The 17,500-nt window shown below is 44.4% G+C and overlaps 1 protein-coding gene and 1 pseudogene across 1 annotated transcript in view; both read left to right on the top strand.

Moving 5' to 3' along the window:
• cltcl1 (clathrin, heavy chain-like 1) overlaps positions 1 to 17,500 on the top strand; it is a 75,544-nt gene that overhangs the window by 13,563 nt on the left and 44,481 nt on the right. Inside the window, 3 exon segments of the mRNA XM_063195436.1 lie at positions 14,044 to 14,156; positions 14,961 to 15,116; positions 16,053 to 16,214. Coding sequence (XP_063051506.1) covers positions 14,044 to 14,156; positions 14,961 to 15,116; positions 16,053 to 16,214 — 431 coding nt within the window.
• Positions 6,941 to 10,028, top strand: LOC134446428 (uncharacterized protein K02A2.6-like; annotated as a pseudogene).

The following is a 17,500-nucleotide window of genomic DNA, read 5'->3' as shown; positions in this document are numbered from 1 at the left end:
CAATTAGCATTTCCCAAACGGCAGAGTTGACCTGCCTCCCTTGGTTTGCTAATGGCTGTATACTTCCCTACAAAGTGGAAGGAGTTTCCAATTTTCGGGAGCTCAGAAATTGTGTTGTATTGCTCTTAGCCTGACTAGAAGCAACGCTGAAGGTGTTGTGTCACTAGGAGGGCACGGCCTGGCTAAAAACCACCTGCCCAGCTCCTGTTCTCCCCTCAGCCCTCTTCATGAGATGCTGTTGCCTCCTGTCAGGGTGGCCAGATGAGGCTCATTATTTCCAGCCCAAAAATGCTCAAAACACGCCTGGAAGCACTGAATGCTGCCCAATTCTATTGATTTCTATGGCCAAAAATGTGGGTTTTTTTTGTTAAGTGCCATTTTTACCTGCAGGCGGCCATCATAAGCAGCCCAACTGGGCGGGAAACCGCCCAATCTGGCAACATTGCCTCCTGTGCTTGTGCTCCCCTGACTGGGCACCAGAGGTGGTCAAAGTGAAAAAACAAAACTTACCATGCTTAACTTGCAACAGAAGCAACTTCACAAGGTAACTGTCCTACAGTAATGTACCTGATTCTGTGCTGGTTGCCGTGGCTAAACGGTAGGGCACTCGTCTACTATGCGGCTGACCCGGGTTCGATTCCCGGCCCGGGTCCTTTGCCGGCCCTTCCCCGTCTCTCTCTCCCCACTTGCTTCCTGTCACCACTTTCACTGTCCTGTCATAAATAAAGTCAAAAAGTAAAAAAAAACTGGTGTAACCTACATGATATATACAGTAGTATAATGTGCTAGTGTTGTACTTGCGCCATAAGTGTATGTACTTCTAGTTTTACTTTGGCCACCTCCTCTGCCGGGCACTACTGCAGCTGACCCAGCCTGACTCAGCTGATCAAGATTCAGTACTGCTGGGTGCGATGCTAGCGTAGCAGGGCTCGCTTACAAAGGTCATGGGGGTCAGGGACATGGCACAAGAGATGTGGTAGGGGGGTTGGGGGGTGAGGTGCACTTATGAGGACAAGCACAGTCAGCTATTGCAGATATTTTTGAGACGTTGTTGGTGCACAGTGTTCCCTATATGTAAGTGTCAAAGTGACAAAAATCTCCAACCTGTATAGAACATTTGCTACGTTTACATGAGACATTTAATTCGGAATTATCTGACTTTAATTCTGAATAAATCTTAATTCCGCTTTGAAAACGTCATAAACACTTCTTAATTCAGAATTAAATGAATGATCAAAGGAAACTCGACTGAGCTATTTAATACTGAATGAGTTGTAAACGTAGCCATAGGGGATATAGAACATTCTCCTTGGGTAATTAATGCACCTTAATCACAAGTTTTCAACATAACGCAAGTTCTCAACATGATGTATTGTAGTCAATAATGTTCCCTTGCTTTTTAAAGTATTCTGCATAACCAAATGTAACCGCCTGGGAACGAACTGTTACTATTTTACACTCCTGGCGCTATAGTGTAGCTGTCTGGACCTCATGTCTATTGGTTTCTTCACAATCCACTCAAGTACTGTACATCTTCCAAATGTACTATGTAATTTGCTGTTTCAATATGACTGACACTGACATGTATTAGCCATGGTAACAAGTGCGGCACCGTTACTATTTGAGGAAGTTACTAGTGCTAAATTATCTAACCGACTAGCAATGATCATTGGTCATTTAAACAATTTAATTGCTCTGTAAAATAAAGGGCCAGCCAAAGCGTTGGATTTTTTGGAATGGACGGGAAACGTTTGCATGAAATAGAAACTCGTCAAGAATTAGCAAGAACATGCATTGCTAAAATGGCGATTTTCTTCCGGTTTCCGTGTCTTGCCCCACTCCCGTGGTTGCCTCACTTTTGAATCGAACATCCTTTGTCCATATTATAGTATATGTCAGTGAGCAGACCAGAGAACATGTGGTAGCATGAAAAATCTTGAAATGGGCTGGGTTAGTTGGTGTGCTAATAATGTGGATAGGCTAGCATATTCCTGCATTATTTTGTAGATGTTGCCTAATCCTTTCCTGAAAATGTGTGCCTGTCCCTAACCTTTGTTCTCTGATATCTGATTTGTTTGTCTGTTTCTATTCTCTGCTGCTGTAACTTACCTCAGTGATTCCTTACCCTTTTGTTTTGTGTTATACTGTATCTGTCTGAAGTGCTATCCGTAATCCCTCGCTATTGTAATGTGCAGCTCCTGTTTTTGTCTGTGTTTATGTGGCTCCGGAGGTGTTGTTAGGGAGAGTGTTTCTGAAATGTATCACTGAGGGACTGTTAAAGTCTCTTCAAGGGGACGCTAACACTGTGATAAAAGGCTAGCACAAACTGCTGCCAATTGCTAACTGTCGCTAACCCCTGCTAACAGTGCCGTCTAATAACAGTAACCCCACCGCCGCTAATGCTAACTCTTCCTTTCAGTTTGCCCACATCTTTCTTTCTTTCACTCTTTTTTCTCCTTCCTTTTTTGTCCCACTAACTCTGTCTCCTCCTCGCTGTCTACTCTTACAAAGACGGTGAGTTTGTTTATCTTACTTCTGTCTTTCTTTGTTTCTCTTTGCCTGCCCCAGATTTATTTGCTTTTTAAAATCCTTTGTGTGTCTCTCGCTGTCCTTCATGTGAGTTTGGTGGCACGTCTCATTTCACCTCCCAGTACTTACGGTACATAGTAGGCTATTTACTGGTCAAACAGTCTGGCAAAAGCCAAGAAGAATCTGTCTCCGTGGAGGGTGGGGGATGGTCTGATCTTACTCTGCCATTTAAATTCATTGGAGTTCCGAATTCAAATTACAGTTTTTCTCAATTGGTTTTGTACATTTCGCACAACAAAACAATCATTCTCAAAACTTCTTGTTCAATTGTGACTTCCTGCTGTTACCTGTGCATATGGTAAAATACGTTTCTCATAGTTTTCGGCATTTAGCAAATGCTTTCATCACCATGCAAATGGTTGTGTACAATTCTCAGTTTTTTCGTACATAATCAATTGCTTTTGTCATATCACTCAAAAAGCATTGTCACTGAATACATGAAACTATCTCACTCCCCAAAACATTTAGGCATGATTTATTTCAAATTCAAATTTATTTTGCTTTACAGTTCTATTTTTTTTTCACATGGGCCTGCGAGACAAGTAAAAAGGGGTGCACTTTGACACCTCGCACTTTGGGCGCACTTTGACACCTCAACCAGAGTTGGCTATTGTTTCTATTTTGCAATGAGAAAACCTGTCAATAGATAGGTCATACTCTAAATGTAGCCTATATCTTGTACAATCTTATCTGATCAATGTATTGTAAAGTCTATTTTACATAATTTCCCATCAAATCTAAACAACATTTCGCTTCAGAAAAGATCCTCAAGAGTGTACTAGTCAAGTGTACAACATGATTTGACTAGCTTGTCCATACCCTATGACACAATGACTAACCATTCTGCTGGCACTGACACGTTCATTGACACAAAAACTTGGTTTTGAAAGACACACTAAGGATTTTGAGCAAGATACGTGGTTTTGCAGGTCATCCACAGTGGTTTGCCATTTGTTAAAGCTGTTTTGAGAATGAATATTATGTTTTGCAAATTGCGAGAGAGATTCAAGAAATGTACAAAACCAATTGAGAAAAACTGTAAAACCCATATTGTGCTTTATTAGCTTGACTGTTACGATATAGCGTCGCAAAAGCATGCAAATAACAAACCAAAAGTGTGAATATAGTTACCTTAACCAATCAGTAACAGACTTCGTGCGTGAGTTCTGCGTCACCACTCTCAACTGTTTGCTGATTGGCGAACCGAGCTGGGAGGGTTTTGCCAGACTAGCAGCGGAGCCAAAATCTATGGGTGGAGTACATAGGATGGCGTCGCCAGGCAGGCTAACTTATTTATGAATTGTGGTGTATAACAGGTTTATGTAAACCCTTTGCTCTTCAGTTCATGATAGCACACACACTTCACTAAAGACACTTCAGTAAGAAGTGAAATAGATATACAGTCCCAGGAAAAAGTTTGTACACCCTTTGAAATTTCTTACATTTCTGTCAAAATTGATCATAAAACATGGTCTGATCTTCCCGGAAATCTCAAGAAGGAACAATCAGAGTCTGCTTTAATTAATTCCACCCAAACATTTACATGTTATCATATTTGTATTGGTCATAAGGTCATAACATTCCAGGGGAGCAGGGCATAAGTAAGTACACCCTTGCATTAAGTAGGTTTTAACCCTCAGTTAGTTGCAATATCATCAACCAGACTTGTCCTGTAGTTGCAGATCAGATTAACAAAACAATCTGTTTGCATCTTGTCTCCCTCATCTTTAGAGAACTGCCTCTCGTCAGCAAGGTTTGTGGGATGGAGTGCATAGCTTTCTTGACTTCATGCCATATAATCTCAATTGTTTTTTGTCAGGGCTTTGAATGGGCTATTTCAGAATGTGTATTTCATTATTATGAAGCCATTCTTAAGTCGATTTGCTTCTAAAGTATGGGTTGTTGTCACATTTCAGGACCAATACTCTTGTGTGCTTCAACTGTGTGACAGACTTCCTCACGTTTTTTCTGTAAAATATCACAATAAACTTGAGTTCATTGTTCCACTGATAATAGCAAATTGTCAAGGGCCTGAGGCAGCAAGGTAGCCGCATATAATGATGCTCCCACCACCATACTCAGAAGAGGAGATGTAACCAAGAATAGCTAAAAATGGGATTCATTCTGCCAATCTAAAATTAATGGGGTTTCTGTCCAAAAAAATATTGCTGCACCTTTGAGGTTTGCGAAAAAGCATTTATATGCTTCATAGAATTACTGCAAAATATTCTGTAGACCAACGTTGAAACCAAAGTTGAATTGTTCAGGGGAACACACAGTGTCATGTTGGGAGGAGAACTGGAGAACCACACCTTCACCAAAACATCATCTCCACCTTTGAGTATGGTGGCGGGAGTATCATTATATGCAGCTACCTTGCTGCCTCAGGCCCTTTTCAGTTTGCTATTATCAGTGGAACAATGAACTCAGAAGTTTATCGAGATATTTTACAGAAAAAAAGTGAGGTACTCTGTCACACAGTTAAAGCACACAAGAGGATGGGTCCTGAAATGTGACAACAACCCATACTTTAGAAGCAAATCGACTTCAGAATGGCTTCATAATAATGAAATACACAATCTGGAATAGCCCAGTCAAAGCCCTGACAAAAAACAATTGAGATTATATGGCATGAAGACAAGAAAGCTATGCACTCCAGACATCCCACAAACCTTGCTGACGAGCGGCAGTTTTCTAAAGAAGAGGGAGACCAGATACATCCAGATTGTTTTGTTAATCTGATCTGCAACTACAGGAAACATCTGGTTGAGGTTATTGCGACTAACTTAGGGTTAAAACCTATTGAATCCAAGGGTGTACTTACTTATGCCTTGCTGTCCTGTGAATGTTTACATCTTATGGCCAATGAAAATATGAAAACTTGTAAATGTTTGGGTTGAATTAGTTAAAGCAGACTCTGGTTGTTCCTTCTTGTGATTTCCGGGAAGATCAGACCATGTTTTATGACCAATTTTGACAGAAAGGTAAGAAATTTCAAAGGGTGTACAAACTTTTTCCTGGGACTGTATGTGATAAGAAAATGAAATGTCTCGGTCCAATGTCTCACAGCAGACAGATAGATAGATAGTGTGATGTATTGGTATTTCATATTGTGTCACACCACACCAACTGGTGGCGCTCTCGTACCTCCAATATGTATCATAGGACTGAATTGAATAAACCAGTGTGTAAGTACCCATCTGAGAGTCCGGTCATGTTTGTGTAAGCTCCAATCTTTGGCAAGATATTATAAATTGGCGACGAGTTAAGTAACCCACTAATGTCCGTTTCGGATGAAGAGGGCCCAGCTTTAGCAGTGGGGGGAGAGGAACAGGAGAACCGGATCGAGGAACAAGTTGTTCATAACGAACCCCCTCGAGAAGCACAGGCGCTGCCCGTACCACCACCAGTAAGAATGGCAACGCTCTTGGGACACATTGATGCTTACGACGAATCTTCGGAGCAATGGTCGACTTATGTCGAGAGGTTTGAGCATTTTATTGAAGCAAATGATGTTCCCGCTGGAAAGAAGGCGGCAGTATTCTTAAGCGTCATTGGGGCAACTACATATGGCTTACTGCGTAGCTTACTAGCCCCGGAAAAACCCAGCAGTAAAACTTACAAAGATTTAGTGGACACCCTCGACGGACATTTCTCCCCCAAGCCCATAGTAATAGCGGAGAGATTCCGATTTCACAAACGCAATCAGGAAGAGGGGGAGACTATTGCACAATATGTGGCTGTTTTGAAAAAGTTATCAGAGCATTGTGATTTTGGCGCCCATTTGCAAGATGCCATGCGCGATAGGCTCGTGTGTGGGCTGAATAATGAGGCTATCCAAAGGAAACTCCTGACGGAAGAAAAACTCGACTATAAGAAAGCAGTAGATGTAGCGTTGGCAATGGAAACAGTGGCGAGGGAATCCCTGCATTTGAAAAGTTCATTGAAAGTGCACGCAGTGTCCGCGTCTGCACCACAGGGTGGCGACAAATGTTTTCGATGCGGCAAGATGAATCACCATGAACGTGACTGCTATTATAAGGAGCAGCAATGCCGCAATTGCAATAAAAAGGGCCATATAGCTCGGGTGTGTAGAAGCAAACGGAATGAAACTAAGCAGGCAAAGTCAAAACAAGACAGTCAAATAAAACAAAAAAAATACAGAGATGCCGAAAAAGGAAAAATTCATAAAGTGGCAGCAGCAAATTCATCAGATGAGTCATCTGCAGGTTCAGACTCTGATTTCACTCTGCACATGTTGTCAACAGTGAACACAGAACAAGTGAAGTCTGTTAAAACAGGTCATGCAGCATCGTCAATGATCATGATTAAACCAAAAATTGAAGGCCAGTCAGTGGATATGGAGCTAGATACTGGGGCCGCTGTATCTTTGATCTCCAGTCAACTATACAAAGACAAATTTGCACACATACGTTTACGCAAGACAGATGTCCTTCTGAAAACATACACAGGGGAGTTACTGCAGCCCGAGGGAATGCTGAAGGTGTGTGTTAAATTGAACAAACAAAGGGCTAAGTTGCCTTTATATGTGGTTAAAGGAGAGGCACCACCACTGTTCGGCCGTGAATGGCTAAGGAACATCAACATAAACTGGCGTGAAATAAAGACAGTGCGAACAGGGCACAAGGCAAGTGAGGACACGCTGGAGAGTGTCCTAAATCGCCACACGGAAGTGTTTAGCAAGGAATTGGGAACACTGAAAGGATTTGAAGCGTCACTGACACTGAGGCCAGACCATCAGCCAAAGTTCTGTCAAGCCCGGGGGGTACCGTATGCGTTGAGGCCTAAAGTCGAAGCGGAAATAGAGCGTCTCCTACAGCAAGGGGTTATCGCCCCGGTTCAGTTCAGCGACTGGGCAACCCCCATAGTGCCCGTCATGAAGAAGAATGGAGGTGTGAGGATTTGTGGAGATTTTAAGGTGACGGTGAATCCAGCCCTGTGCGCTGAACACTACCCAATACCTCGCATTGAGGATTTGTTTGCGTCCTTGTCTGGGGGACATCGTTTCAGCAAACTGGACCTTTCACAGGCCTACCTTCAGGTACCGGTTAAGAAAGATTCTCGCAAATACCTCACAATCACCACCCACAAGGGCATGTTCTGCTACAATCGGTTACCATTCGGAATCACCTCTGCGCGAGGGAATTATGGACCAAGTGCTCCAAGGGCTGCCCAATGTGCATTGTTTTCTTGATGACATTCTCATCACAGGCAAAGATGATGTGCACCATCTGAAGAATCTCGAAGCGGTACTGAGTCGCCTTGAAAAATTTGGGCTCCGAGCTCAAAAAGAGAAATGTGAGTTCTTCAGGAGCTCGCTAGATTACTTGGGGCACACGATTGATTCTGTAGGGCTTCACAAGTCTGACGACAAGATCAAAGCCATTGTAGAGGCCCCTGTGCCTACTGATACGACTCAGTTGCGCTCCTTCCTGGGGCTCATTAACTATTACGCACGCTTTGTCCCGAACATGTCAACACTTTTACACCCATTGAATGCATTACTCCACAAGGGGGTGAAGTGGGAATGGTCCAGGAAATGTGATGAAGCTTTCCAAAAAGCAAAAGAACAGCTATCCAGCAAAAGTGTACTGACACATTACAACCCCAGGCTTCCAGTTATACTCGCCTGCGATGCCTCGCCCTATGGGGTGGGGGCAGTCATCTCGCATCGACTGCCAAATGGGGAGGAACGACCCATAGCCTTCGCTTCGCGCACCCTTAGCAAGGCAGAGCAGAATTATGCTCAAATTGAGCGAGAGGCTTTAGGAATAATATTTGGAGTCAGACGTTTTCATTCCTACCTTTATGGCCGTCATTTCACCCTACTCACGGATCACCGGCCCTTGACAACAATCTTGAGCCCTAGCAAAGCGACACCGTCCATGGCTGCTGCAAGACTACAGCGCTGGGCACTCATCTTGGCAGCACACGATTACACAATAAGGTACAGATGCGCCGCTGACCATGGTAACGCGGACGGTCTGTCGCGTCTGCCGCTGCCCATGCAACACAAAGAAGCACAAGGGGCAGTCGAGTCATTTCTGATAAAACACATTGAGAGTTTCCCAATTCACTGCAGTGAAGTGAAAAGACAAACCAAAGCAGATGTCACACTCTCCCAGGTGATCGAGATGGCGTTGACGGGTCGTTTTCCACCAGCCAAGGATGCGGACAGCTGTTTGGCCCCATACATCACACGGAAAGATGAACTGTCCGTACTTCAAGGCTGCTTAATGTGGGGTAATCGAGTGGTAGTCCCACCCAAACTACGTCAGCATGTCCTAGACGAACTCCACACCGGACACCCGGGTGTGGTTAGGATGAAATCCCTGGCAAGAAGCTACGTGTGGTGGCCGGGACTAGATCTACAGGTGGAGGAGAGGTGCAAAGGATGCGAACCGTGCCAACGAGGTCAGAAGAACCCTCCTCTCACACCGCTGCAGTCATGGCCCTGGCCAACAGGTCCGTGGCAGCGAATTCATATCGATTTCGCTGGCCCCTTTGAGGGGCGCATGTTCTTCGTCATTGTGGATGCTCATTCCAAGTGGCCCGAAGTCATATTGATGGATTCAACCTCATCTGCAAAAACTATTGAAGTTCTAAGAGGCCTCTTCAGTCATTACGGGGTACCAGAGGTCTTAGTCAGTGACAATGGGCCCCAATTTACTTCTGAGGAGTTTGCCCACTTTCTGACGTCAAATGGCATCACGCACAAACGCTCCGCTCCCTTCCATCCGGCAACGAACGGCCTGGCAGAGCGTTTCGTGCAGACATTTAAACACTCTCTGAAGTCGTCTAGGGGTACAGCCTCGGTGCAACGGCGACTTGATGCTTTCCTGCTACAGTACCGAAACACCCCCCACGCCACTACAAAAGAGTCACCTGCGACGCTGTTTCTCCGTCGCAGACTGCGCACCCGCCTAGACCTGCTGAAACCGAGCGTGTCAGCAGTGGTGGAGCGAGCGCAAGAGGACCAACAGCGACACCATGATGCACACGCTAAAGAGAGAACTTTTGAAGTGGGAGACCCAGTGCTTGTCCGGGACTATCGGAGAGGGGAGGAAAAGTGGATGACTGGTACGGTTACATCGCAAGCAGGCCCAAGGTCATACCAAGTTGAAGTTGCGTCAAATCAGCAATGGAATCGGCATGCAGACCAGATGATGGCCTGTCACCCCAGCATCGTGCAGCACGCCGCAGAGAAACAACCAACACCTGTGGCGCCTGCAACTGCAGTCGTGGCACCGGCCATACCTGACACCGGTGACGCGTCGGAGACAGCGAGCCCGGTGACGGTAACAAGCTCACCACCTTCAGGTCAGTCAGACACGCACAACAACCCTGCAACACCCCAGCCATCACTGAACAGATATCCAAGGCGGGTGTGCAAACCACCTGACAGACTGACCCTTTGAACAACCTGCCTGGTATGATCTCTGAAATGTTTAGTTACTGAGTGGTGTCTCAAGTATGGGGCACAATAATCCCCTGACACACTCAAGGTGTTGAGGCAGTCTACCCTCACCCTTAAGTTAGGATATTATGTTCAAAACGGTTGGATTAGTTACAGATGTAATGCTACTGTTAAAGTTCCGGAGCAATACTTTCAAGATCATTCTTTTGGGTTCCTGGTAACTGAATAAGAGGGGAGGAGTTGTGATGTCTTGGTATTTCATATTGTGTCACACCACACCAACTGGTGGCGCTCTCGTACCTCCAATATGTATCATAGGACTGAATTGAATAAACCAGTGTGTAAGTACCCATCTGAGAGTCCGGTCATGTTTGTGTAAGCTCCAATCTTTGGCAAGATATTATAGATAGATAGATAGATAGATAGATAGATAGATAGATAGATAGATAGATAGATAGATAGATAGATAGATTGCAGTACCTCATTTAGTAACCAACAAAAGATGTGCTCCTGGCAGGCATGACGTCCTGCCAACTGCAGCAGTGGCTATGTTTGAGCAACCCATGGCATTGGGCCTGGTGTGTGTGTGTGTGTGTGTGTGTGTGTGTGTGTGTGTGTGTGTGTGTGTGTGTGTGTGTGTGTGTGTGTGTGTGTGTGTGTGTGTGTGTGTGTGTGTGTTTTTTCCTATGCTATAATGACAGGGTTGTGGTCAGCCCGGTACACCAAGCTCACTGCTCTGGTTTCTGAGGCCACTGTGGTGTGTGTGTGTGTGTGTGTGTGTGTGTGTGTGTGTGTGTGTGTGTGTGTGTGTGTGTGTGAGAGAGAGAGAGAGAGAGAGAGAGAGAGAGAGAGAGAGAGAGAGAGAGAGAGAGAGAGAGAGAGAGAGAGAGAGAGAGAGAGAGAGAGAGAGAGAGAGAGAGAGAACGTTGGGTTGATGTTGTGTTTACAGCCACAGCTTACATTCCAATAAATCATGTTGAATTGCGTTTAGATCTTTTTGACAAAATGTGTCAACCTTGGGTTGTCTTTGCCATAACCGAATGTCACTTAAGGCCGACAGTCATAAAATGTTTATGACATGGACATCATGTTTATGACACGTGCATAACTGTGCCATGACACTGTTATGACATGCCTATGACACCGGCGTCAAGTCAAGTGTTACCCATCCATGTAGGTGTGACATCACTGTCATACCATGTTCCTGAGATGAAACATCTTTAGAATGGACATCCTGTATCAATTGAGATTAAACACTATTGATCGATTAGGAGATTTACAAAAACATGTAACTACCTCAACATTGGCAACGCTGAAAATGTAAACGAAGTAAAACAGAAATAAAACAGTGTTGGTGTTGTGATGGGTTGCAATGAGATCATCAGACAGTGCATGCGCTCTGGGCTTCTAAAGTGGGTCAAATCCAACACTGATGCTCTGGGGGACTATTCTCTGAGGGGGAGTTTCTTTTAAATGAGTGGTGCTGAATACTAAGACTCCAGGGGAGGTAGTGTTATAAAACGGGAGGTATTTAACTCTGAACCCCCCAAGGCAGTCAGGCTGTAAATTAAGGTGCAGCAACAGAGGAAGAGGAAGAGTGAGGGCAAGTTGGTCTCAGAGGGGTATTGTGTGTGTGTGTGTGTGTGTGTGTGTGTGTGTGTGTGTGTGTGTGTGTGTGTGTGTGTGTGTGTGTGTGTGTGTGTGTGTGTGTGTGTGTGTGTGTGTGGGTCCGTTTGTCCGTGTGTGTTGGCGTGCGTGCGTGCGCAGGCGTGCGCGTGCGTGCGCATGCGTGTGTGTGTGTGTGTGTGTGTGTGTGTGTGTGTGTGTGTGTGTGTGTGTGTGTGTGTGTGTTTTGGGGGTGAGGGGTGAAGGGTTATTTTTTCTTGGTTATTTTGCTAATGGGTAACTAGTACCAGGGTAAGTCTGAAACGAGTAGTGCCGTATCGGCTAATATTTTGGATCGGGTTGTTCTGGGCACAGTTTAGGATTCTTTAGTTGTGTTAGAATGAGACTCAATGGGAGGGTTCCACAAGGATAGTAATAAGGGCTCTAATTTACTCTTTTACATCACCAGCCAAAATGGGTAGATCTAATCTTACTTACTAGCCAAACACACATTCACTAATGGGTCAAAGTGGCTAGTAAGTGGCTGAAATTTCACCAGCATTTGGCCGGTTGGCAGGTGTCAACTTAGAGCCCTGATAGGAATGTTGTAGGGATGTTTTAGGAAGGTTGTGGGAAGGTTGAGGCAATGCTGAGGAAAAGCCTCATATGAGAAAAATAATTGATACTCGATAACAGCATGCAATACATCGATAATGATATTAAAACAATATTTAGAAATATAGCCGTGTGTTTTTCTTGTCACTAATTTGTCGGTCTGTGTTGAGGGCATGGCTTTGGCCATGGCGGGCTTCTTGCACATTTATTGATATTCAGACTGCAGAGTAATGTTTTACTTGTTAGCGATAATTAAGTCATTTTCGAGATAAGCATAACACCACTCTTGATATCGTGATTTCGATACATTTCCGATATATTGTGCAGCCCTAGGCAATGCTGAGGAAAAGCTCTATATGAGGCCATTTACAGGAGTACTGAGTCACCCTCAGCTGGTCAGAGTGAGTCACACACACACACACTCGCGCACGCGCACACACACACACACACACACACACACACACACACACACACACACACACACACACACACACACACACACACACACACACACACACACGCATACAGTACACACAAGCGCACATGTACACACACGCACACACACATACACACACTCCTCACTCACTAATTAACAAAAGAGCACTGGGCAGAGATAGAACGTCTACAACATGAGGAGGAGAAAAGCATTGAGCTGTACTAAATGACTCTGCAACCTGCCAGGGTGTGGCTTTAGTCTTTGTCGTTGCCCCATTGACCTTTAGCTTTTTATACTTTTGCCAGTAACTAGTAAAAGTGCTAAGAGCATGGATTCATTCTATTTCAAAGAATAATACATTTTACTTAAACTATTATTGAAGTGGCAGGTTGCTATTTCACACATTAAGCCCTGTTGTTATTTACATAGTCTGTGGTTGCAATGAAAATGTAGAACCTTTTGGCTGATCTGAGTATGTTAGCTTGATGGGTACTAGCGCACCTTCCAACTTTAATGACTGCAATGGTGCAGTCTTATAATCATTCCTAAAATGATATTAAACTTCCATGTACCGTACGAAGACATACAAAAATCACAGAGTGCTCACTCTATTTCATCCCAAACTAAAATCAGGGCTTAAAGAGTGAAATGCTGAAATAAGCCTATCCCACAACAATGTACTGAAAGTGTTAAAGAGTCTTATAAAATATATTAAAAGCTCAAAGGCAAACTTAGTGGAGAAAATGGGAAAGTTTGCGAGGGAAATTAATGGTTTTGGGAGTTTGTTATGTAACACTTAAGAAAAGGGTTCACATGTTACCCATTAACACATGCCCAGTGGTTGTCTCCATAAGTGACTTATATGACATGTGTTGCTGTAATTAAAACAAAGCAAGGGCCTACTGGATCCTCCTTACTATCATGTCAATTGTCAATGAAAGGACTTATTGGCAATGAACATATTTGTTAATACAGTACATCATTGCCTAACAAATGATCGATTTTGCTCAAACACTTTATAACACTTGGTAACACTTTATAATAATGTTTTGTTCATCAATGGTTAATTACATATATTTAGAAAGTCAAAGAATGCGCGCACATCAGTGGCACAGGTGCTGGACCAAAATACCAAACCAATGCTCCCAAATATTTAACAGTGTTGCGGACTTTTATTTTCTTTTTCATTTATAATTACATATATTTCAAATACATTTTATGCATCCATTATTATGATAAAGTGTTACCTTACATGTACAGACAAGTCAGGCATGTACTGTAATAGGGGTCAACATGTGAACCCTAAAATTCAGTTCAGACTGACCCTTATTGGATCTATCTTCCCATGATGCACCTGCAGCCTCACGGACGCTGCAGATCTTCAACATGGAGATGAAGAGCAAGATGAAGGCCCACACCATGCCGGACGACGTCATGTTCTGGAAGTGGATCTCCGTCAACACCATCGGCCTGGTGAGTTAGATACTGCCCTACCTACATGCCTTAATAATCATCCCCAAGGGCAGTGGTTCTCAACCTTTTTTGGAACAAACGCTCCCTTGACCTCATCATAAACCTCCCAACGACCTTGACCTCATCATAAGCCCCCTTAGTATTGAAAAATAAAAATTACTAATGCCTTCCAATGGGAACTAAGCCCCGCCTACACTCAGGACGAAGTCATGTTCTGGAAGTGGATCTCCGTCAACACCATTGGCCTGGTGAGTTACGTGATAGCCTGATTATCATTGACTGTCAAATCGTGACTTGGTCAGACCGAGAGTATAACAATAAACAGTTCCCAAACGGCATGGGTGACCTGCCTCCCTTGGTTTGCTACTGGTTGACTGGGGTCCGACAAAGTGGGTGGAGTTCACGATTTTTCTGGAGATCAGAATCGCACACTCTGGCTCTGTGTGACAGCACAAGAAAAACATTGATGACAATTTAGAGTTAATTTCTGTCAAGTTTACATGGCTCTTTCATTTAATTCCGAATTAATTTAATTTCATTTCATTTCATTCCGTTTACATGATGTTCTCAAAGCGAATTTCAGTTTCATTCGTAATTCAATTGAGCTTTATTACTTTATTACTCTATTTCTAAAGTCAATAATAATGTCAATGTCTGCATGGGAAAGTAAGAAACCTAATTTCAATTCTTTGTATGACCAGTGCATGTAAAGAAATTGACAATAAAACCGACTTGACTTGAGCTCCTTCTGAATGAAATGTCTCATGTGAATGAGGCCAGTGAGACCCTATGTCCACATTCCAGGTGACGGACACGGCAGTGTACCACTGGAGCATGGAGGGCGACTCGCAGCCCGTCAAGATGTTCGACCGGCACGCCAGCCTGGCCGGCTGCCAGATCATCAACTACAGGACGGACGAGCAGCAGAAATGGCTCCTGCTCATCGGCATCTCAGCACAGGTAAGGTGGCCGTGCACTGCGGATATGCAGCATGTGTGTGTGTGTGTGCGTGCGTGCGTGCGTGCGTGCGTGCGTGTGGGTGTTTATGTAATTGTACTAAAGTACTAAACCAGTGGCCAAATTATGCAGCACAAATGAGGCTGCGGTCCAAACAAAGTGCTCAAACGTATCGTCACAAATAGCACACACGTATGTTTTCATTTGTTCCAAACTCATGGCGGGCCAAATGTTTGCCATGCCTGGGCCGGATCTGGCCCGAGGGGCCGCCATTTGGAGACCACTGTACCAGAGAGAGTAGAGAGAGAGAGAGAGGTTCCATTGGCCCATTGTTTCCTGGTTCTATTATGGCCCCCCTTAGGCAGACCTAGGCAGACCTAAGGACTGTTCTATTCATTGTAGGAGCATTATGACACGCCCCTTTAGGCAGACCGGAACCTGGTCGCGTTAGGTGCCCATAGAAACCCTTTTATGTTGGCATATCTCTATATCCTTAAATAATCTCTGACTGTACTAAACTAACCCTACTTGGCATCTCTCCTCGATTGTTGCTTTGGATGAAAGCGTCTGTCAAATGTAATGTATTGTAATTTAACCCATTGATGCTGGATGTTGCGTTGCACAACATTGTCCCTGGTGCCTGGAGCTGCATGACGCAACATTCAGTGTAATGAGATTTGAGACAATTTTATGAAAAATCTTCTTATGTTAGAGCTTGATGAACACATTCTAATGCTAGATGAGGGTCTTAGCGTTTAAATGCAACTTATGGAATGTTTTCATGTGCTTCAGACTTCAGAGGCTGAGATATTGTGTTTTGTATAGGCTGAGGGCAACTTTTCTTAAAAAGTGCTTAGACATTCAGCAGCCTTTTTTGAAAGTGCTTTAGGCATCAATGGGTTAATGTAATTTAAAGTGTGTATTTGTGTTTCCCCACAGCAAAACCGTGTGGTGGGCGCGATGCAGCTCTTCTCGGTGGAGCGTAAGGTCTCCCAGCCCATCGAGGGCCACGCGGCCGCCTTCGGGCAGTTCACCCTGGAGGGCAACCCCCACCCCTCCACCCTCTTCTGCTTCTCTGTTAGGGGCGCCGCCGGAGGAAAGGTACCCCATCGTACACTACACTGCACTAGTCTTTATCTGTCTGGTACTCTCTCTCCCTCTCTCCATTTGCTTCTCTGACAAGTGTTATACATTCTCTGGAGCAGGGGTAAGGAACCCATGGCTCGAGAGCCATATGTGGCTCTTTTGGCAACTGTACCTGGCTCTTACTTACCTAGGGTTGCCAAGCGTCCCGTGAAATACGGAATATGTTATGGGCATAAAGTTATTACGTTATGGGTAGGGAAGTGCTATTACGTTATGAGCAAGTTATTTCGTTATGGTCTTTATTATGTTTCAAATGGGCCCAAATTATTACGTTATGGGCAGTTATTACGTTCTGGGTTCTAACAGTGACTTGCATTAGGAGACAAGGGCAGCCAATATAGTAGGGGCCAGTGCAGGGCTTTGTCTCCCCATCAATTTGTCCTCATCACTCACTCACTCTAACATCAGTCTCTCCCCCATCACTCCATCATCACTGTCTCTCCATCTCACCATCTCCTCGTCTACTCCCTCTCTGTTTGCTGTCTCTCCATATGACTCACTCTATCCATCTCTTCCTGGTCCCATCCCTCCCTCTCTATTACTCTTGCACCTCATCACTCTCTATCTCTATTACTGACTCTTTACGTACATTGTTTTCTCTTTCCACTGCCCTTGCACACTCTCTCTCTCTGCTTCACGTCTCCTCCCCTCTTTCCTTCCTGTAGATGTGAGCTTGTGTGTGTGTGTGTGTGTGTGTGTGTGTGTGTGTGTGTGTGTGTGTGTGTGTGTGTGTGTGTGTGTGTGTGTGTGTGTGTGTGTGTGTGTGTGTGTGTGTGTGTGTGTGTGTGTGTGTGTGTGTGTGTCTGCGTGTGTGTGTGTGTGTATGTGTGTCTGTGTGTGGGTGGCAGTGGAGCCTGCTGACCATCCATATGTCTCTGCCTGCCTCTATTGTTTTTGCTACTGCTGCGTATTGCTAAGTCGCTAGTGTGTGTGTGTGTGTGTGTGTGTGTGTGTGTGTGTGTGTGTGTGTGTGTGTGTGTGTGTGTGTGTGTGTGTGTGTGTGTGTGTGTGTGTGTGTGTGTGTGTGTGTGTGTGTGTCATACGTATGTTACATAGTCATGCACTGCACTGTGCCCATTAAACATTTATGACACTGTCATCATATCATCATGACTCGCCCATGACTGTGTCATCATGACACTGTTTTGACACTATTATGACACTGTTATGTCATACGTATGACGCCAGCGTCAAGTAAAATGTAAGCGAAAAAATATTATTTTGGCATACATGACTGTTGT

The sequence above is a fragment of the Engraulis encrasicolus genome, chromosome 3 (genome assembly GCF_034702125.1).
Source record: "Engraulis encrasicolus isolate BLACKSEA-1 chromosome 3, IST_EnEncr_1.0, whole genome shotgun sequence".
Classification (NCBI taxonomy): Eukaryota; Metazoa; Chordata; class Actinopteri; order Clupeiformes; family Engraulidae; genus Engraulis; species Engraulis encrasicolus.
The sequence above is the reverse complement of the archived record's forward strand: the minus strand, read 5'-3'. Positions and strand labels throughout refer to the sequence as shown.